This window comes from Cordyceps fumosorosea (assembly GCF_001636725.1).
Source record: "Cordyceps fumosorosea ARSEF 2679 chromosome Unknown scaffold_9, whole genome shotgun sequence".
NCBI lineage: Eukaryota > Fungi > Ascomycota > Sordariomycetes > Hypocreales > Cordycipitaceae > Cordyceps > Cordyceps fumosorosea.
This window is the reverse complement of record NW_017387309.1, coordinates 378,146-399,418: the sequence shown is the minus strand read 5'-3', so window position 1 is coordinate 399,418 and position 21,273 is coordinate 378,146. Positions and strand designations below refer to the sequence as shown.

General features: G+C 56.8%; 7 protein-coding genes across 7 annotated transcripts; 3 read left to right on the top strand and 4 right to left on the bottom strand.

Moving 5' to 3' along the window:
* Positions 1-1,655: 1,655 nt before the first annotated feature.
* Positions 1,656-3,471, top strand: ISF_04302 (C6 zinc finger domain protein; the record flags this gene model as incomplete). The annotated part of the gene is made up of 2 exons (XM_018847908.1): positions 1,656-3,334; positions 3,399-3,471. 2 exons carry the CDS (start codon positions 1,656-1,658, stop codon positions 3,469-3,471), a joined length of 1,752 nt encoding a protein of 583 aa, XP_018704864.1.
* Positions 3,472-4,298: 827 nt separating this feature from the next.
* On the bottom strand, positions 4,299-5,247 carry ISF_04301 (Glutaredoxin domain protein; the record flags this gene model as incomplete). The annotated part of the gene is made up of 2 exons (XM_018847907.1): positions 4,299-4,639; positions 4,722-5,247. The coding sequence occupies 2 exons, from the start codon at positions 5,245-5,247 to the stop codon at positions 4,299-4,301; spliced, it is 867 nt and encodes a 288-aa protein (XP_018704863.1).
* A 912-nt stretch (positions 5,248-6,159) lies between these two features.
* Positions 6,160-7,089, bottom strand: ISF_04300 (hypothetical protein; the record flags this gene model as incomplete). Its single annotated transcript, XM_018847906.1, has 1 exon — positions 6,160-7,089. One exon carries the CDS (start codon positions 7,087-7,089, stop codon positions 6,160-6,162), a length of 930 nt encoding a protein of 309 aa, XP_018704862.1.
* A 2,594-nt stretch (positions 7,090-9,683) lies between these two features.
* ISF_04299 (Acyl-CoA N-acyltransferase) lies at positions 9,684-10,211 on the bottom strand (the record flags this gene model as incomplete). The annotated part of the gene is made up of 1 exon (XM_018847905.1): positions 9,684-10,211. The coding sequence occupies one exon, from the start codon at positions 10,209-10,211 to the stop codon at positions 9,684-9,686; it is 528 nt and encodes a 175-aa protein (XP_018704861.1).
* Positions 10,212-11,531: 1,320 nt separating this feature from the next.
* ISF_04298 (C6 transcription factor) lies at positions 11,532-12,890 on the top strand (the record flags this gene model as incomplete). Its single annotated transcript, XM_018847904.1, has 2 exons — positions 11,532-11,987; positions 12,072-12,890. The coding sequence occupies 2 exons, from the start codon at positions 11,532-11,534 to the stop codon at positions 12,888-12,890; spliced, it is 1,275 nt and encodes a 424-aa protein (XP_018704860.1).
* An 812-nt stretch (positions 12,891-13,702) lies between these two features.
* Positions 13,703-15,361, bottom strand: ISF_04297 (C6 transcription factor; the record flags this gene model as incomplete). The annotated part of the gene is made up of 1 exon (XM_018847903.1): positions 13,703-15,361. One exon carries the CDS (start codon positions 15,359-15,361, stop codon positions 13,703-13,705), a length of 1,659 nt encoding a protein of 552 aa, XP_018704859.1.
* A 4,187-nt stretch (positions 15,362-19,548) lies between these two features.
* ISF_04296 (cystathionine gamma-lyase) lies at positions 19,549-20,778 on the top strand (the record flags this gene model as incomplete). The annotated part of the gene is made up of 1 exon (XM_018847902.1): positions 19,549-20,778. The coding sequence occupies one exon, from the start codon at positions 19,549-19,551 to the stop codon at positions 20,776-20,778; it is 1,230 nt and encodes a 409-aa protein (XP_018704858.1).
* Between the last annotated feature and the right edge of the window lie 495 nt (positions 20,779-21,273).

The window sequence follows — 21,273 nt, the reverse complement described above, 5'->3', positions numbered from 1 at the left end:
GGGCGTGGAATGGCGAATTATTGTTTTCTGTTTAATTTTGGAATTTTGTCCATTGGGGTTTATTTACACAAAAAAGGGGGGAGTGAAGAGGAAGCGATGGCACAAGCATCACACATCATAGCAAGGGGGCACGGTGGAAGCGACGAAGCGACGGTGTCATTGGAGTTGAGAGAGGTGAAGCAAAGGGGGACAAGACGAAAGGTTTTCGTCAGGGGAGGAGGGCTGTATATACCCAAATGTGTTTTGAAAGGAGGGTTCGGGCCGCTGGGCCGCTTCTGTTATATAAGACGGTATGATGGGACATCTGGAGAGGATATCTGTGGGGAGACTTGGGTTAGGATATACTATAATATTTGGATGGCTGCTAGACTGGTGGCTATACTGGCAGCTAGCGATATATCGACTGTGTTGATGCCATTACCGTGCTTGGCGTGTATTATGAAAGAGTGCGTGCTGATGTGCCGTGGCCGTGGCTGTGAGGTGATGTATATAACAATATCTCGTGATACTTGCTCATGTGTCTATGTCGGATGGAAGTTTGGACGACGGGATGGTTGTTTGTGAAACGTGTGTATCCGTAAAAAATAGTTAGGACGATTGCATCTCGATCAGGAACGGCAGTTGGATGTCGCTAGCATGGATGATGGAAAAATGTGATGGAGATTGTGCCACGTGGGAATGCATAAAGATTTTGTGCTGCCCATTGCAAGGGGGTGGCGGACAGGGCAGGGAGGGTGTCAAGGAAGGACCAGGGTGTAGAGGAGGACTCGGGGGAGGTACAGCACTTGACACCTATACCGAGGTGGGTAAACATAATACTAAGGTAATGATGTGCATTTACGTTTTATGCCAGATTGTGATGGAGCTTTTCTGGGATTTAGCTGCCGCTGGACTGAGAGGTTGAGGTTGGAAGCCGAGGGCGGCGGAGTTTTGGAAATGCCTGCTAGAGTGAGCTGCTGACAGTTGCGGAGTTGCGGAGTTTTAGGGGGACGGGGGGACCCTCCAGCGTGTTGCTGGCTCCTGTGAATAAAAAAAAAGTACAGCGCCATGGTAAAGGCTGGGGCTGAATGTCGGTTTGTAAGCCGGCCAACAAATGCATACGTAAACTTGGCAAAAGGCCAGATTCTCTGGCCCTTTTCAGAAAGTCTTTGTATGATCCATCAGAGGCAGGGTTTTGCATTACTCGGGACACGCGTAGTATGTTAGCCTAACTATTCATAGTTTGCGGACATTTGTGTTGCGATTTTGAGCGGCCAGCCCCCCCGAAGTCTGGTACCGTTTCTCTCTTCTTTTGTGTGTTTTGAGTTTCTTATGGGTAAATTATCTCATTTGGCAACCTGCTTCCTTCATAATCATTCAACACTCGATTTATACACCCTTATCCTCGTGCCTTCACATCAAGCTCGCGGCTTCCCCGGAAGTGTAACGCTAAACCCAGAATAGCGGATCCGTCAGGCACTTGCCTCGTCAAAAACGTTGCACTCAAAGAAGGATTGCTCTTCAACGTTCAAACTTGCCGGAAGCACAAGCAAGGCGATAGCGGTTCTCAACCCCGGTTAGGTAAAGGAGGGACTTCCCTTTGTCATCAACGCAGCCTACAACCACCCAGGTCAGGTAATTCATCGCGCCTCCTACCTCCTGCACCCTCCCCCAAGATGGACTCGTTTGGCATCGATCCACTCGTCGGCATGGCCACCAAGATTGACACGGCGTCGTCGCTCAGCTCCCGCCAAAAGAGCTGCAACGCCTGCGTGCGCGGCAAACGCCGCTGCGACAAGCGCACGCCGCGGTGCACTCGGTGCGCCGCCAAGGGACTCGAGTGCGTCTACCACAAGATGCCCCCTTCCGCGGCTCAAGGTGGTGGCGGCAGCAACACGTCGTCGACCGCGGCTGCTGCCCAACGCCAGCAGCAGCAGCAGCAGCAGACGCCCGACGAGTCCCCCGGCGGAAGCACCTCGCCGGAGATGGCGGACCTGCCGGACTTTGACATGGGCTTCGACTATGAGAGCCTGGGCACCGAGACCAGCCCGGAGAGTATGTGCCACGTCCCCGACCAGACTCCGCACTACGACAACGCTCCCTCTCACCACAACCACAACCACAACCACAACCACAACCACCACCACCAACAACAACAACCTGCTTCTATCGGCAACCACCAGCTTCACCTCGACTCCGGCCTGGACTTTGGCGTTGCCGATTTCATGAACACCACCGCACTCCCCACCACCACCACGCAGACGACGTCCTCCACCTTTGCCAGCCCCCCTCCTCCCACACTCTCCGCCAACAGCAGCAACAGCTTCTTCGCCAGCTTGTTTGAGGGCATCTCCGTCGACCAGTTTGGCGGCCTCGGCGTGCCGTCTAAGCTGGACATCCCGCCGTTGTCCGCCTCCTCTCTGGTGATGAGCACTGCCCTGATCCCCCGCCCCCCCGTCCGCGACCCCTCGGTGCTGCGCCGTGGCATGGACTGCAGTGGTCAACACGACCCGCTCGCCGTGCACGACCCGCGCTCGTGGATGGGCTACACGGTGCGCGCGCTGACCGGCATGCACGCCACCTTTGCGCGCACCCGCGCCCTGGCCTTCCTGCACCCGCGTCTCTGGGCTGCGCGCCTGCCGCGCCCCGTCCAATCCGTCTGGACTGCCGCCACCGCGTATGCCCACCGCTCCTCGGACAACCGCGCCTGGGTCATGCAGGTTCTCGCGGACACGGCGGCCGAGGTGCACGCCGAGGGGGAGAAGGCGGGGGCGGCGACATCGCCGCAAGATAAGCTTGCCCTGGTGCAGGCGCTGCTGATCTTAGACTCGATCCGCATCTTTGACGGGGACGTCGGGCTGCGCGCCGCGGCGGAGCGCGAGGCGCACGTGCTCGCGGCCTGGATCGGCGAGCTGCAGCAGGTCGTTGTGACGCTCGAGGCCGAGGCGGTGCAGCACGCGAGGGCGGTCAACGTGCCCGCGGGCGGGGGCGGGATTCTACCGGACGGCGTGCCGGGGGCGACCGCCGGCGACCCGGCGTACCCGGCGCGCGACCGCCCGCCCAAAACGTGGGACGCGTGGATTCTGCTCGAGAGCGCTCGCCGCACGCTGCTTTTCGCCTGCGCCTTTGTCTGCATGGGCAAGCTGCTCAAGAGCCTCGACGTTAACCGCGCCATGTGGCAGGACCTGCGCTTCACCGCCTCGCGCCACCTGTGGGAGGCACCGTCGTCAGTCGACTTCTTCCGCGCCTGGCGCGACAAGCCCCAGTACTTCATCCGCGACTTTGACTTCAAGGACTTTTGGTCGTACGCGCGTGCGGACGACCTGGACGAGTTTACAAAGACGATGCTCATGCCGTATGTTCCCCCCTCTCGACTGAAAAATAAAACGCGGATGATGATGCTAACTTGCGTGTCATAGGCAAATTGGAATGGATGCGCTGGAGCACTTCATGGCGGGAGAGGACCTGTCTCACATACCACCTGCCTCGTAAGGGCCCTGGTGGGTGCCGTGAGCGGACTTGATGAGCGACCAGTGGGAGGTTAGAACTACACTGTATCATAGAATTACCTGTTTCTTGTGTATTTTTTGGGGACTTTTCACCGTCGTTTTATGGCCATAACGATCTGCGCAGAGCGCACGACAAAGAGAGAGATATTCTCACTGATAATAAATAACAAGTCCTATTGGGTACTTTTTCAAAAGAAGAACACGAAAATTTGCACCTTTGTCCGGTGAACTTGCTCCTGTGAGCGAATGCTGCGCGCTTATTTTGTTGTTGATCCAGCGTCAAGGGCAGCGCAACAAACCGCGCGACGGAAATTGTGGGTTGTCAGAACCTCGTGAGAATGACCAACAGAGAAGCTGAGTTGAGATTTTGGCCACTGAAGTTGGGCAAGAAATAAAAGAAGCGGTTGGGGGTACACAAAGCAAATGTCGTCCGGTACCTTATGTAGTGTATACCAAAAGTGACCTCTCTTGATGGACAACCGGGTGTCCCGCCCCCGCAAAGTCGTCCCGCCGCTACCAAGTTGGCTAACCTGTTCGGCTTCAGTTCGTCTAACTTGTTTGATATGGATCAAGAAAGGGATGACGGGCTGTAGGGTGGTGTATTAGTCGCTACCATAAAATTGACGGACCGTAACTTTACAACGTTATCAATCAAAAACGCCCCAACACCGCTCCATGCTTAACAAGTCATGGATGTAAACTTTGAGCACTTCCCCAGGCCAACCCGTACCAAGCCACCCCAAACCAATACAAGGAAAGGATATTATTCAACCGATGCAATGGACCACTCGCTTCCCCAGCCCCGCGCGCTTAGTGCCCCGGCGCCGGCGCCGCGCCCTTGACCTGCTCGGTCGAGAAGCGCTCCGACACTTCAACCTTGCGCTTTCCGAGCTCCTGGATCTTGGACACGAGCTGGCCCGTGTTGTCGAGCTCGACGATGTCGTCTGCGCCGCCAATGCTGGTGCCGTGGACCAGCACGTTGGGCACGGTGCGGCGGCCCGTCAGCCCGAGTAGTAGGTCCTGCAGGTCCGAGCCGAGCGGGTGCTCGTCGAGCTCGACCACCTCGGGCCGCGGAGAGATGAGGTACTTTTCGAGAAGGATACCCTTGGCGCGCCGCGAGTGCGGGCAGTATGTCTTGGAGAAGATAACGACTGTGGATATCGGGTTAGCAACTTGTCGTCACACTCACAGCTCACTCGCGGAAGCAGCAACGGATGAAAAAAAAAAACATACCAGGTCCCTTTTTGAAAATGCTGTGAAGGGCCTGCTCGGCAGGCGTCTCTGGTACTCTCTCCTTATCCTTGCCCTTTGGCACTGGCGCCGGGCCCGCCTCCTTGACTTCCTTGGACTCCTTGACCGCATCCGCGGGCTTGCGATTCCCCTCGGCCGAGTTGCCGACGCCGACAAGCTTGCTTGGTGCGTCCGGCTTGGGGCCGGCCTTCTTGTTAGCGTTATCCTTGGCCTCCTGGGCCAGCTCGCTCAGGTGTTGCTGCAGGTCCTTGCCCTGGCGGCGGTCGTCTTCGTCAACATCGCCGTCACCATCGCGGTCGGCCGGTATGTGGCCCGTCTTGAGGCCTGTCCCCACGTCTATGACGGTCTGCCCGGCCGGAGACGTCCGCCCGTGCATGGCGTCCATGGTCTTACGGTAGAAATCGCCCGACTGCCCGTTTCTGCTGCCACCACCAAAGTAGAAGAGGACGAAGACGACGACGGCGATGGTGGCGAGTGTCACCAGACGCAGTCGGCGTGCGGACGGCATCGCGAATGTGTGCAAAGTATATCGTGCTAATGTCGTTGTCGGCAGGTCCTTCGCAGGATGTCGTCGCTTTGTCGTTTGAATGGCACGCGATCGAGGGGCGAGCTGCCTTCAGTCCAACCCCTAGCAGCTTTTTTAGCTCAGTCAAGGTTGGTGCTTGTTGGCGTAGATCAGCAGCCGCGTCGCGATGGGTCTGGTGCACGGGTGAATCGAGACACTATCGTCGAAGTATGTTGAGCGTTGCTTTTCCGACTGATTTTTGATGCCTGAGAAGGGTATTGCGCGCGTTGAGATGCAGAGGGGGCAAGCAACCCTTGAGCTCCCGGTCAAAAGGAGGGCAGAGCGAAGGAAGGAAGGGTGTCCTGAAAGTTGTGGGTCAGCACCAAGCCTCAGGCGCGTCTAGAATCGCTTTAGCAGGTCGAACGGGCCAGCCAGCGGTAGGTAGCCTCTCTTGGCTCAAACAAGTGCACTCAACTTCGTTCAAGCGCCTTTGGCCTTGCGAGATGCAAGAGGAATGGTTCGAGTCAATGTTTCCTCTTGATTGTTGACGTTGGGGAGCATTCCTTTCCCCGCCAACAATTTGTGGTACGCATTGCATGTACATACATACGGATACGTTGCTGCATGCGGCGCAGACGTCGACGTGGTGTCTACTACTTATGACTCTGGTACCCTTACAGTTGGCGCAGGCAACGTCGATCAAACGGCATCATCATCTCTATCTACAATGCTAATCACAGCAAGTGGAGGCTAAAAAGAAATGGCATATACATAGGTATAGTTCAATTTGATGCAAATGCTATTATCATAACCGCGCGCTAGACAAAGGAAACATCTCGCCCTCCTCAAAGAAAATGGGAACACAAACGGCGGAAGAGATCATGCAGACAACCAGGAAGCAAAACGGTGAAGGCTCTAGTTGAGGAGAAAGTGGAAAAGGGCATCTTTGTACCCTCCGAGGACGGTAAAGACGCCATAAGCCGCAGCACCCTTGACAACACCGAGGAGCGCCGCCGTGCCCAGCGCAGTGATGCCGAGACGGATGGCCAGACACGTCAGGACCGCCTCGATGGTGCCGTTGCGGAACTCTAGGACCTCGCTGCGCTCATTGATATGCGGGAATGGAACGTCGGGTACGGGGACGTCGAGGAACTTGCAGAGAGGCTCCCAGCCCTGCTCGAGACGAAAGTCGAGCAACTTCTCTGGCGGCACGGTGGCGCGCATCTTGGCGTAGTGCGCCGTGTGCAGCTCGCGGAGGCGCTTCTTGGCCCCTGCGCCGGTGCGCGCGCCCATCCAGCCGGTGTAGACGTCGCTGATGCCGATGACGAACGGCAGGCCAACCCACGTCGCGAGCTGGAAGCAGACGAGGTCCCAGACGCCGTAGAGCCACGAGTCGGTGAAGACGCTATAGCTCTGCGCCCAGCGATCGAATTGGCGCTCGACGAGGATGACCTTGGCCTCGGGGTAGGCGCAGTAGATCTCGCGGCCAAAGTAGGCGGCGACATCGGTGACGGCGCGGTAGGGCCCGATGAGGCGGTCCCAGTCCCCGCGCGACCAGGGCAGCAGCGGGTCGTAGGGGTCGAGGTAGAAGGCGCGGAAGAGGCGGTGCTCGCGCAGATAGGGGAAGTGGCACCAGGCGGCGCGGCCCCAAGCGTATAGCTGCGGCCAGTCGTCGAGCTTCATGACGTGGTGCACGGGCGCGATGCCGAGGATCTCGAGCGCCCGGCTGAGTGAGGCGGTGCCGCTGCGGGGGAGGCCGGCGCAGAGGATGCCGTGGCCCGAGGCGAAGTTCTTGGGCGGGCCGGGATGCGGCGTGGCAACGGCGACGGCGGCGGGCTTTTCCATTGTGAGAGAGGGGCGGTGGTAGTTGGAAGGAGAACAATGGCAAGGTAAGAGAGAGATGGACCTCGGAGGCAAGTGCAAAGTTGGAAACGACGACGAGTTATACAAGCTGAGGGCTGTATACTGAACCGGGTCTGCGGTGTCTTGCTTGGATGGCGACGAGTTGATCAACGACCGCTGGAACAAGAGCAGAACAATACGTTTTATATCTTTCCCCTCAGCTTCAGCTTCCTCAGCTCCTCTCAGCTCAGGCGCCGACGCCCTGATCTGATGCGCTCGCTTCAAGACTCCCGGAACTCCTCCTGCTTTGGGTCTCTCTGGGACTCCATGCCCGGCGACGCATTGCTTACCAAGTACATCTCTCGACGCTAACAAGACTACTTGATATCATGGCGTTTCCACCATGGATCCAACCTCCACACCCCCGGTCCGGCCTCTCGTCAATCAAGGGACCGTCGCTGGTGGGCTGCCGCGCGAGTTCCCCGATGGCCCTGACACATGGCTCCCGCATCCACACAGCTGTCAGCAGACGGATGGAAGACTGGGGATCCTTGATGAGCGGCACAGTACTATCCCGAGATGCAGGGGAGGACGCTATGATCTCACACAGGCACAGGCCGTTTGGTTGGCCAGGAGCCGGGGGGGTTGCCGCGTGCGGGTAATTGTACCTTGCAGGGAAACCGGTTGCGAGTTGGCTGCATGCTAGTCCTGACAAGTTGTTCAGCCACGAAACCTTGTCCGAGCCTTTTGCTTTTATTTTCACAAAAGGAAGCAATTAGAGAGCCTGAAGTATAATGTTACTTGTAATAGTGGCAGAGTCATCATCCTCTGGGCTGTATGTAAGCCTGGCTATGTACTGTGATAACGAGACACTGGAATCATCTTAATACTCAGTGATCATCACCACCTGCGAACTGCCCTTTAAGCTTAATGGCGTGGGTTCCATCATGGTCAGAAAGTGAGCGGCTGTAGCATCGAAGGAAATAGCAAAAATTGGTACTTCCGCTCTTTGATTTCCCAGCGGGACTACAACAAGTGTTGGAGGCCTGCCACAGTAAGCTGAGTAATAAACGGTTGTGCGATGGACAGACAATGATGCAGGGGTAGCGAGAGCCCTGGCATGGTCAATTTAAACAGTGAATCGAGGAGAATTTATTGAATTATATTGCATTTTGTTCTTTTTATCCTGACTTAATCTGTCTGCGGTACTTTTAGCCCAGTGATTGTCTGGGTGCGATGTTGCGTAGCTGCGGATTGAGGTAGATAATGACAAAGAGCGAAAGTACCTATTAATAGCGATTAAACCGCAAATGGTATGCAGAGCGAATATCTCGGGGGGTGACCCCTGCAGATTGGCAGGTCAGATCATGTCACTTCATTCCCTTTCGTCTTCTGGAATCCGCAGCTGAAGTTGCTAGGGCCTCGTGGTGTAAGCCGGTCCGCCCCCCCGGCAGAGAGGTGCTGAAGTAAGCGCAGGAAGAGAACAATGCTATAACCTCGGCCGAGCAGATGAAGAGCAAGGAAATCTTTCCAATCAAACGCTGAACCTCGTTTACGTAGCTAGATGTGGACTTTAAGGCTCGGGCATCTCCTGTGCGTTCGGGATGACTTCAGAGTTCATGTTACCCAATTGACCGTATAGCCATCCACGATGCGGTGCGCCACGGAGCCTCGTCCTTCGCTCATCATCTCCTTACATAGTCTGCCCCCGAAAGACGCCAGCCGATGCATCTTGGGGAAAGATAGCTGACGGCGAGGCTGGCTGCCGATTCGGCCCCCTTGGTGGTGGGTTCCATTGTCCGTCGGTGCTGACACAGGCGACGCCCCGAGGGTCCGCTGACTGACAGTGCTGACCTGCTCCAGCGGGAACTTGCATGACTTGAGGCAAGTCTTTGAGAGGGAGGTATCGCAGACGTGACGTCGGGGAGCATATGAGCAAGGACTCCCTGTAGTGAGAAAAAGACAATGTACGGTAAGAACCTGAGGTCTTGGCACTGACTGTGTGCGGAGCGGGCGACGACCCGGAGGTGCGGGGCCGGCCGACTACGGCGTTGCGGCTCCGAAACGGCCAGTCTGCTCTGTGACAATTCTTGGCACTGGATTGGGTGATTTTGCGACTGGAAAAGCGACTTGAGTTATTGCATGCCACAATTTGTATACGGTTCCTGCACCCCTCTAGCTGCCGCTCCGAACTGAGAGCTCACTAGCTTTGGGCGCATTAGCAGTGCATCAGGCCATGAGCTCGTCCTCGCTTGCTAGGAATATCTCCATCAATAAACTCATGGTCTCATGCCATGAGCCAGTAGCTAATCTCGATCTTGGCTCTTCTCCGTGGTGGTTATTACCGGATTCCAATGCAGCTCTAGCTCTGCCTAGACAGAATGCTATGCTGATCCTGGACAAACCGCCGACAGCGAGTTTGTTGCAATGACATCAAAGGCTAGATCTTAAAAGTAAACGATCAGAGTTGATATAATAAGGTACATCATATATCAAGAAAGCCATGATGCGGACGCGCGTCCCGCACGCGAGCCCTTCAAAGTAGCTGCAACATCCAACATCCCTCCACAAAGAAAACTGCATCCAACAGCACACATCTAGCCGTAATGACTGCCCTCGCTACCGTACCGCGGATGCCCCCGGCCCTTGCACTCCATCGTGATCAGTCCCTGGCCCGGCGTCGACTCCACCACCTCCATGCCCATCAGCCTCCTGTAGAACGGCACCGACCGCTCCCAGCTGCTCGTGAAGAGCATGCTGCGGCGCAGGTGCGGCATCTCCTCGACCACCTCCCGCACGCACCGCACCAGCCAGCTGCCGAGCCCGCGGCCCTGCGCGGCCGGGTCGACCCAGACGTCGGTGAGGTAGACGAAGGTGGTGTAGTCGGTGACGCAGCGCGCGAAGCCGAGGAACTCGTCGTCGCCATCGCGGAACAGGGAGAAGCAGAGAGAGTTGTCGAGGGCGGCCTGCATGTGCTCGCGGGGCATGGCGCTGGCCCAGTAGAACTCGGGCGAGTCGAAGACGTCGATGAGGCGGTCGAGGGGGATCACGGACGAGTCGGTCGTGATGAGGTACTCGTCGCGCTGCCACTGGCGGCTCTTCAACTCGGCGCACAGAGAAGCCATTTCTTTTGTATTAGGCACAATAATGATAATGCAATTGCTGTTGAGTGGTGTTCAAGTTGGCTTATATAGCTTCCTTTTGAATGACGCCGGCTCTGAGCCGAAATGACTCATATGATGTCGTTACGCCCTTTATCGGTCGGATAGCATTACTGGGTGAGGAATGGTACATATAAATATGCTTAGACTGATGCTTTGTCTTTTCACTTTTCGGTCAGTCGTAATCGCAATGCCGTTTTGGTTCATCGGTGCAGGCGACAAATTGGTCCGTATCCGGCCCACGAACGACACATCATCGGGAAGCAACCTTTTCCATCGCCCCTTGCATTATTCCTGCAAAGGGGGGATTTCCAGGATCAAAAACGAACTTGGTCTGACACTTCGTATTAATATCTCAGTTCTGATGGGCCCAGGCAGCAGGAATTCTGGCAATGCTGCTGCCTAGTTATTAGAGTACGCGCAAGATTTCCTGTGACCAAGATGCTGATGCAGATGCACCAATGGTTATAATTTTGGGTTTCAATCCAACCCTGTGTGTAATGGGTGGCTGTGGTATTGTCGGGTGGCATGATTAGACGGGCGCTTGTCCATCTTGACCCAGTCGATTGCGACGAGTCTCGATGCCTCCACGGCGATGTCCGGAGCTGAACTTGAGCATCACGTGGAGTAAGCCGGATGCACTTCAAGGTTCACGCCTCGGTGTCGTAGCGGGACGGGTTCTGGGGATTGATTGTCTGCCGGCCGCACGCCCTGCATGGACAAATCAGCAAATGAAAGCGCGGTAATATTATCATTCACCTACTGGGTACCCTTTCCTTGTTGTCGGCTCATCATGCCCCTCTCCTCTGCAGGGCAATTGTGAGGACAGGCTCTTGGACGCTTGAGGAAGCGAGGTCGATCATTTGTGAACTGCTTCAGCCACGCAAGCCACGGACCTAGCGCCACATCCCAAGACTCACCTCACCAACGCCTTCACCCAATCTCCGTACTGCATTAGGCCCCGCCCAGCCTTACCAAGAAACCAAACGGGCGTTCTCGTCTTGTCTCTTGATTCATGCCAACTTCCTTCACCCTCCGCGCTTTTTGCTTTCTCCATGTGGTGCATCGTAGCACTCGAGGTTCCAACGCCGCCCTCCCGATACCATCGCCGAATACACGAGCGTTCAACCACGCCGCCGCATGCGCCTCGTCGCGGCAGCGCCGTGCTAGCCGACTCGACTCGACTCGCCCCGGCCTCCTTGTCTCCCCGCCGTCCGTTCCGTTGACAGCAGCAGCGTCAATCGTCACGTAGTAGCTCTCCCTCGTCGTTTCCCCGCCCCCGCCATGAAGCGCAAGGCGGCCGACAGAGCCAGCTCGACTAGCAGCGGCTCCCCCGACGGTTGGTCGCCGTCCTCGTCCACGGCCTCTGGCGGCAACACCACCACCTCCACCTCGACTACAACCACCCAGCCCGCCGACGGCAAGGCCGGCACCGCAGCCAAGCCGGGCGCCAGCCGCCGCGGACACTCCAAGTCGCGCCTCGGCTGCCTCAACTGCAAGCGCCGCCGCGTCAAGTGCAACGAGCTCCGCCCGACCTGCTCGCCCTGCCGCCGCCTCGGCCTGCTGTGCGACTACGCCACCGCCGCGCAACCCGCCGCCGCCCTCGTCCAGAGCGCGCCCTCGTCCACCCTCTGCCTCGAGGACCTCCGCTTTTACTACCAGTTCCTCAACACCGCCTTCCCCTCCCTGCCGCTGCGCGCCGACCAGGTCTGGAAGAAGTGCGCCGCCATGTCGCATCAAGTACGTTGCAGAAGCAAGTGGAGGAGGAGGCGATGAGATGCCAAAAAAAAAAGAAAAAAAAACAAACTAACAGGTCAATCACAGTCCGAGTGCCTCGCCCACGCCGCGCTCGGCCTCGGCGCGCTGCACCTCAGCAAGCACGGCAACGTCGACTACTCGGCCCAGGCGCTCGCCCACCGCGTGTCGGCCCTCAAGATCGTCAACGAGCAGTTCGCCCGACCGCCGCGCGACCAGGACAACGCCGACTCGCTCTTCGCCGCGCTCATCTGCCTCGCCGCGCAGACGACGCTGCTGCCCGACGGCATCGCCGAGTACATGACCATCACGCGCGCCGGCGCCCTCGTCTGGGCCTTTGTCATCCCCGCCCACGGCTCCTCCGTCTTCCGCTCCTTCACCAACGAGAGCCACTCGGAGAACCTGTCGCGCATCGTCAGCGAGGATGAGCCCAAGGACTTTGCCCTGGCCGACGCCTTCCTCGCTTCCGTCGCTGCGGCAAGGGAACTCTGCGTGGACAGCCCCCGCGAGCTGTACTACTGCCAGCGCGTCGCCGACGCCGTCGAGGGCCTGCGCGTCTCGTCGCTGCAGGCCTGGCTCGCGCACGCGGCCCTCTGGCGCGCCCACTGCTACTTCTCCAACGACGACTTCCAGGCGTTCATCGCAAAGGACAACCACCCGGCCCGGCTGCTCATCGCGCACATGCTCCTGGTCGACTACCTCCTCGGCCAGTTCTGCCTCAAGGACTCGGAGCAGCTGACCTTTACGGCGCGCAAGGACGTCATCGTGTCGTGGGTCCGGGACGCGATCGGCGCGCTGCCCAAGGACGTCAGGCCCTATGGAGACTGGCTCGTGGGCTACTGCGATGTCGTCGAGAAGAGCGACGGCCGGTATCTTCTTACACCTTGATCCGCCGGTCATGCCTACGGATACACCTTACGACGACTCGGTATGTAGTTGATCTGCAACTCCGAAGGATGATGCAACGAACAGTGCACATTCAACCAACATCATTGAGATGGAATCCTCAGCCCTTGTACTGTACTGTACAATGGGATTCGAGGGCCTGGCTCGTTGAGAATGGCGAGGCATCTCTCAAGCGATGCACATTGACAACATGTGCGATGAGCGTTTGCGGACTCACGCCTCTTTCTCATTGGGCTGGAAACTATCACGCCCCAGCCAGCTCGCGGAAATTGCGCCTACCGCGTCCGGCTGCTCTTTTGTCGGCCCTGTCCGGATACTTGCCGCACAGTCGAAATCGAAACCTGGGCGCAACCCCCCATGGCGAAGCTAGAGGACTCAACCAGAGCGCAATAGCTCTACATCGGTCCGAGAGTCGCATTCTGACACGTTTAAAACTTGACAAATCATCGTTTGTGTTTGCTGCCTAAGATATCTCGCTTCCAATCGATCCCCATGTCCTGCTAAAAGATAGCATCTATATATTCCCTCCAATCTCCTAACCAGAAAGCCAAACAAATGGTACAGTAAACGCTGCCCAAGTAAGAGGGACGATAATAATATATCGTGATTCAATACAAATATTCCAGCGGTGGAACCGCCACAACCAACGCCTTTTCCCATGCTTTGTCGAGCCCGAAAATGTTGCTTTTTTCGTTCCGTTAAACCCACGCTTGAAAAACAATAACACAAAGTCCTAGTGGAGTTGCGCCGACAAACACCTTCGTTTCAAACCATCCATGCTAAATCCAAGGCCACTAATCCAAGGGTACAGCAGCGAAGCCCAACTCTCCGGCAATGTCCGTCAAGTCCGCTGTCGGTGATTGTGGGATGGCGTGGCTCATACGCGCCAGCAGCTCGACGTGGTTCTTCATCGTCTCGACCAGGCCGTACTCGCCCGTGGGCTCCTCTTCACACTCGGCTCCCCACACGGAGGCGGGAATGGCGTTGGCGTCACCATCCCAGAGCGCGATGCGGACGGGCCACTCGAGGTGCCGCCACCAGCCGGAGCCGGGCTCAAACAGACTCACTAGGCCCATGACCTCGCGCCGCGAGACGTCGCCTAACCACCAGACGTTGTCCATGCGCTTCAGCAACGCAAAGAAGCACGCGACAATGGCGAGCGCGCGCGGGCGTTTGGCCTCGAGGAGTTGGACGAACCGCTTAGAGACGGCAGCTGGGAAGGCGAGAGTTGCTGGCGGATACGGGTTCTGATGAGCCCAGTTGAGAACAGACACGGCGTGGACGTATCCTTGCTGAGAGAGCAGATTCACCTGGGGGTCTTCTGACGATATCTCGTCCTCTACGCCTTCGAGGAGGTGGCCGAAAAAGGAGCTGGAACCTAGAGGATTCATGTCCAGCTGGAAACTAGGTTGTGAATTGATGACGGCGACGACAGTAGGACTGTTAAAAATCCACTGCCATGAGGTTGCGACAATGGTCTTAACACCTTGGAAAGCGTGGAACCAAGCTGTAGGTAGAGGATATCGGGATGGGTTTTTGCTCGTACTAGGTGTCATTTCACTATCATCCTTGATGAATATGCGGGAGGCCGTGGCTTGGAAACCTATGAGGCATGCGGTGAGAAATAGCGCCTCTGCGTTTTCATCTTGGATACCACCGGCCAAGGAGGAGCAATAGTCGGCCAGGGCAGAGGCAGAGTAGGCATGCGTGGCCTGTACAAGGTTCCTGTCGTCTGGATTCAGGGATCGCAGGTGGAGGGCCGACACGGCAAGAATAGCGTCGGCTAGATATGTCTTGCCGGAAAATGCCAACTTTGGTACCTCAAATTTCCAGATGTCATCGGCAGCGGGTACGTTGTGGAGAAGAGTTCTGTAGGTGCTCGTGGTGAAGTGATGCCAGAGCCGAAGCTCAAGCATGCGATCGACGGGGCGCGGGGGGGCAGCGGCGGGTGCCGGCGGCGGGCCGCTCTGGAAGCTCTGAATACTCGGGAGTCTCTGGATTCCCGGGAGGTTTTGGATTCCCGGAAGGCTCTGGACGCTCGGCAGACTCTGGACGCTTGGGGCGCTCTGGACGCTTGGTATGCTTTGGGTGGCTGAGTTGTGGAGGGATTCTGTGACGGATGGCGACGAGACGGACGGCGCAGGCACGGGAGATTGCTTGCGCGGAGACGGCCGTGAGCTGTTCATGCCGTTTATGCCGTTTCCATTGATAGTAGTGGCGTGGCCGTTGTGAATATTGTTGTTCTGCACAGGCGTGGGTGAAGGCACCGGCGGGCTTCTCGCGGCGGTGGGTGTGGCGGCGGCGGCCAGCTCGTCGAGGACTTCGGGGTTCTCAAAATCGCACATGACGCCGTGTTTCACGCAGTTGCCACATCGCGGGTGAACCTCATCGCACTGAAAGGGGGGAGGACGGAATGGCATTAGCGAGCTGGGCGCAAAGAATATGGCGGGCATTGCGGTTGGCGCGCATCGCCGGAGTGGCAGTTTGGTTGAGAGAGGGGACAGATAGATAAGGGAGCCAGCAGCAGAGATGGCGTACCTTGATCTTGCGGTTCTTGCACCTGCGGCATCCCGCACGCGACTTTTTGTGAGACCGACGCGGCGGCATCGCGAATTGGCAAGGGCGGCGTAGAGTGCACCAATGGGAGGTTGAGCGGCGGGCGTTGGGCTATCGTCGGGGGCGGCGGTGGGTGTTTGAGAGAGCAAGTTGAATGCTCCCCTGGGGCATAGCCACAAGACGGACGGTTGAGCGAGGCAGAGCAAGAGTCGAGAGATGAAGACGGGCGTTCAGACGATGGGAGAAAGGGAGAGCAGATGGCTCAGGCTTGGAGAAGTTGATGGTTAGCGGGCGGCGGTGGTTTGACAGGGTCAGCTTGGAGTTTGTTGGTGGGCCTCGTTGCTTTTTTTCTTCGCTTGGTTGGGAGTTGGTACTATAAGAACTGAGAAAGCGCGAGACGGCCCCTCCTGCCAGGGCATCAAACTACAGCCTCAAGCACTGAAGCTCTGAAGCTATGTACCTACATACATACGATTAGGCGTCACTTTGCACAGCCACAAGACAGCATGTCGGTTGAGAAAGTAGGGGGACGGCCGGGGCGAAAAGCAAAGCTGCTAATTACGCCGTACAATCAATAAACTTTATTGCAAATCAATCTGTATTGTATCTTGTTGTTAGTGTTTGGTTTTCTTGGAACGAAGCTACAGGCAAGCTCCTTAGTGGTCTAGTTAGCTGCCTAGAGCTGGAATACACCTTGGTACAGCGGAGCAGTCAGCAATAAGGCATGATGCAAGATACTGTCGGGTTTCTATACATTCTATCACCTCAAGAATCCATAGAATTATGTATCAGTTATCAGTTGATTGCGAAAGGCAAGCACGCAAACGCAATCTCCCTGCATGCACACTCACGGCCTCCCAAAAGCCCCTGCGTCGTGGCGTATATTGTGCAGCGGAACTTTGCAAACGCATCAGCGGCGGGCGAACGATGGGCGCAGCACCCGCTCACTGCACTGCCACACCGGACTGTACCTATGTATGTATGTATGTATGTACCTCCCCTCCCTGTAAGCTCGCTGACAACCTTCAGCCTCGTACCACACTTGCTGTATCCCGCATCTTCAACTAATCCTGATCCAAAGCCAGCCCACGCTACCGCCGGCCGCCATCACCGATTACTGAAACAGTGTGGTTACGTTGGCGAATCAAACAGTTACTTGACGTTATCATTTTTCCGCTCGTGGCTCAAAAAGGATGATGTCGGTGCGAAATCGGCCCAAGCGCAAAAAGTCGACATCCCCGACTACCGATGCTGCTGTACAGCCGCCCTGAGGTTGCAGATGACGTATCTACGGGAGGCTTGTCGATTCGTAAAACACCGAAATCTGCCCTTGAAGAGAATACCCCGGCACGCCTTGATGGCGGCGCGGTAGGAAATGAAACCCCAGATCCGCCCCAAGGCAACCAGGTTCACCCCCTTGCTCGGACACGTTGCCGGCTGCCTTTGGCCCCGTTCCGGGTTGAAGCCGGTTCGGTACGAGTACGACGCCCCGTAATCGAAATAAGTAAAAAGGCTGGCCTCGCTCAGTACGGCTGGACTCCAGGCCCCGGGTCCGAACCACTCGAGCCTTCCACGGCACTCCGGTTTGTTGTTTCGTATTAAAGGTTGCGCCGTGCCGACTACGCTGTGCTAATACCGGAATCGGTCCTTGATTTATCTTGGCTAGATCTTCTCTATGCGCATTTGCTGATATGTCAGCCTGCTGCGCAGCCCACACGTGTGTTCCACCTTCGGCGAAACCACCGTCCGCGCAGCTGCAGACCATTCGCGTATGGTTCAGAATTTTCCGGCTGCAGCGTCATCGTTGTAATCCTCTTTTTCACGTCATTGGCACCTCTATTTCACAAAAAACTTTTCGTTGGATGGCTTGACATGACCTCCCTCCATTTTCGACCGTAGTTTAGTTGGCTTTGCAATCGATACAGCATGCGCCAAGAACATAAGTGCAGCGCTTGATGTTCAGAGTCCTCCAACGCCCTGCCTCCATGCTGGAAAGCTATCTCAGGCCGCCAGATCTAGGCCAGTAGCAAGCAGGCAGAAGACATCATTCGTACGGGTAGCTCCACGAAAAGCACGCCATGGCTGGCTTCTCGGAGCGTCGCCAGCAGAATATTAACAGGCCTGTCCGTTTGGCCGATGGCCCGTGATGGCGTGTGACGTTGCCTTTACGTATAAATTCATGGCCACGCCAGTGTGGATTGTAATCGACAAGGACCCCCAGACAAATCTTTTGTTCTATAAAATTTGTTCTCTTCGACAGCTTTAAACGATGCGCCCTACAGAGATTCGTCAACGGCGAAGTAGGGCGGCCAGTCCTGCGGATGCACCTAATCGCTTGTTTGCGAGCTGTCTGCGCTGACCAGCAATATCGACTGCTTCGGTCTCCTGAGAGGCTATGCTCCTATCTTTCGCAATAGCGGCGTGGTTATTGGGAATGCCGATGCTCACGACACCGCAAAACGATCCGATTTACCAGGCAGGGAACAGCTAGCTGCCACGAGCTGGCAGTCTTCGTACTTTTCCTTTTCTCATTTTCTCGAATATCGACCATTGACGCCAAAGACGCCGCCGAGCAAGGCATGAGCAACCGAAACGGTGTTGAGCCAGATATCATCAATGGCTGCCTGACGATGCAGCTGCCAGCCAGGAAAGGCCCAGTCCCTAGCAGGGCTTGACGGAAAGAGGAGAAAGGCGGTGACGTCGCAGGTTGCATAAGCCAGGCTAGACAATGGAAGCCTCTAGCGGGGAATGCGGAATTCACCTGCTCACCTTTGGCATGGGCATGTTGCAAATTCGGTGCCAGAGGAAAAATGCGAAATGTGGCCAGCGATGGCGCAATCGAGCGTGACAGCGCCAACATGCCAGACAAGGATGGTTCTGCGGGTACCCGATACAACAAATGGTACGCAACCGGCCAGCTTCGGCACAGGTACCGAGTACAGATTCAGCCCCACCGCTGACGGCGGGCTGGCTGGCACCTGGCAGCCGACAGCTTTGCGCTTTGCGCCGCACCAACCTTCACCGTGATGACAAACGCCCTTGTTTGACATGACCTGATTACAGATTCCATCGTCCAAATGTCATCATCGGGTTAGTTTCTCTTTTCTCGATCCTGCCTTTATCTTCCGTCATCTATTCCCCGTCTGCCGCTATATAAGCCCGCTCAATCGCCATCTGTTGCACCTCCCTCGCAACTTACACCACCATTCTTCCTCCAACGATCGATCCTACCCGCCTTCATCCTTTCGTCGCAAGTGCCAGTACTTGTCACCGGCTCGGTACCTCAGCTCTCCATCTTGGAACCTGCTTCATCAAAACACAGGCTGCCATCATTTACTAAATTACACCCTCGCCTCTCGCGTCCAGCAAGTCTGTGGTAAGCATCTGCCTCAATGACACCATCCTGAAGCTCCGCGCGAACTGACTCAAGTGGACCTCTGTGCAGCACAGCAGACGTCAGTGGCAGTGGGTATCTCGACCTTAATTTTTCTATTTTTCTCGAAAAGAAATTTTCCCATCCAATTGCCGGCGCACATCATCTCGCTCTCTCTCCACTGTGGAATATCTGCACCACCTAGGGCAATTGGTTTTACAACTCGCGAGACTCAGAGACTTGGGACATTTCACGATTCTTCCACCCGAGACAGCTTGCCCCTTCCTGTCGTGCAGCATCGTGTCCAGCTGTCCAGCTGACCATCAGCTCGACGCCATCCATCTCATCTCCCTCTCCGACAGCCGGCCGCCCGCTCCCGACCACGGCGTTAACCCTTACTCTCCCACCAGCCTCTTCACGACCGGCATCCGCGTGAGCGTGAGCATCCACAATTCTATTCAAGTTTCACACTCATTATCCAGCCCGTCTCAAACCGAGCCCCAACCCCTGCTGCGTTTACCGGATCAAAAGAGGGACGCAAAACTAGCTCAGATTCGCTATTATTAATAGGGCTGCCCGCTTCCCTCGGAGTAGAACTCTGCGCAATTTGCATCTCTGCTACTCCGGTTCTGACCCTTTCGAGAGCTTCTTGCATTGCCAAACAACCCCCTACAAGCGTAGAGACGCCACAACTTGACAATCCCCGTCAAAATGTCACCTGCCACCACCACAGACCATCCCTCTGTCGAGACGCCGCCCCGGCCCCCGACGCCAGAGCACCGCTTCGGCACCCTGGCCGTCCACGCCGGCTCCCCTCACGACCCCTCCACAGGCGCTGTCATTGAGCCCATCTCGCTGTCCACCACGTTCGCCCAGACGGCCGTGGGCAAGCCCGTCGGCGTCTTTGAGTATTCGCGCTCTGCTAACCCCAACCGCAACAACTTTGAGACGGCCGTCGCTGCCCTCGAGCACGCCCGCTACGCTCTCGCCTACTCCTCCGGCTCCGCTGCCACCGCCAACATCCTCCAGAGTCTTGCCGCCGGCTCCCACGTCATCTCTGTCTCCGATGTCTATGGCGGCACCCACCGTTACTTCACCCAGGTCGCCAAGGCCCACGGCGTCAAGGTCACCTTCACCCCCGAGATTGAGGTCGACATTGCTGAGCACATCAACGAGAACACCCGCCTCATCTGGATTGAGAGTCCCAGCAACCCGACCCTGCGTCTGGTCGACATTCGCCAAGTCGTCGACGTCGCCCACCGCCACGGCATCCTGGTCGTCGTCGACAACACCTTCCTTTCCCCCTACGTCCAGAACCCCCTAGACCACGGCGCCGACATCGTCGTGCACTCCGTCACCAAGTACATTAATGGCCACAGTGACGTCGTCATGGGCGTCGCTGCCTTCAACTCGGATGATCTGTACAAGCGCCTGAGCTTCCTCCAAAATGCCATCGGTGCCGTCCCCTCCGCCTTTGACGCGTGGCTCGCACACCGCGGTCTTAAGACGCTGCACCTGCGCGCCCGCGAGGCCACCCACAACGCAACCACCGTCGCCGAGGCCCTCGAGGCCTCGCCCAACGTCATCGCCGTCAACTACCCGGGCCTGGACTCGCACCCGCACCGCGCCATCGCCAAGAAGCAGCACCGCAACGGCATGGGAGGCGGCATGCTCTCCTTCCGCATCAAGGGCGGCCACGATGCCGCCGAGCGCTTTTGCTCCCTCACCAAAATCTTTACCCTGGCCGAGTCCCTCGGCGGTGTCGAGTCGCTAGTCGAGCTCCCCAGCAGCATGACCCACGCCGGCATCCCCAAGGAGCAGCGTGAGGCCGTCGGCGTCTTTGACGACCTCGTCCGCCTTAGCTGCGGCGTCGAGGACGCCGAGGACCTCAAGAACGACATCCTTCAGGCCCTCGACGCTGCCGTCTCTGGCAAGAACTAATGACGTTTCGCGAGCAAATTGATGCATACCGGAGAAAAATCTGGGAGTTTTTACGTGTTTATGAGCAACAAGCGAAGAAGACGGGTCAACTTTGGAAGAAACATGCATAAATCATAGACATGTTTTGGGTTACTGCTTTTGTACCGGCCGACCTCAGCCAGGGATTTTTGACGAATACCGTTCTGCAGAGGCTACCACATGCCCACGCACTGAAATGAAAAGAATTTTTAACGCTCTTCTCTTACCACCACGTGTTTTCACTCAAGTGAAATAAGAATGCGTCCGCGGCGACCGCCTCGTATCGTAAGCCCAAGGTCGCCGCGCATCGTAAGCCCAAAGAAAGTGACTGTTAAAAGCAACGCCACGCCGGTCAAGTGCTTGCACAGGCCATTCAGACGCGCCTCGTGCTCATCTTCGTCTTGACAGCGCCGGTGAGCTGTTAGAAATGGACACATACATTTTACCTACCCGTGAGCGGCACAATACTTGATCATA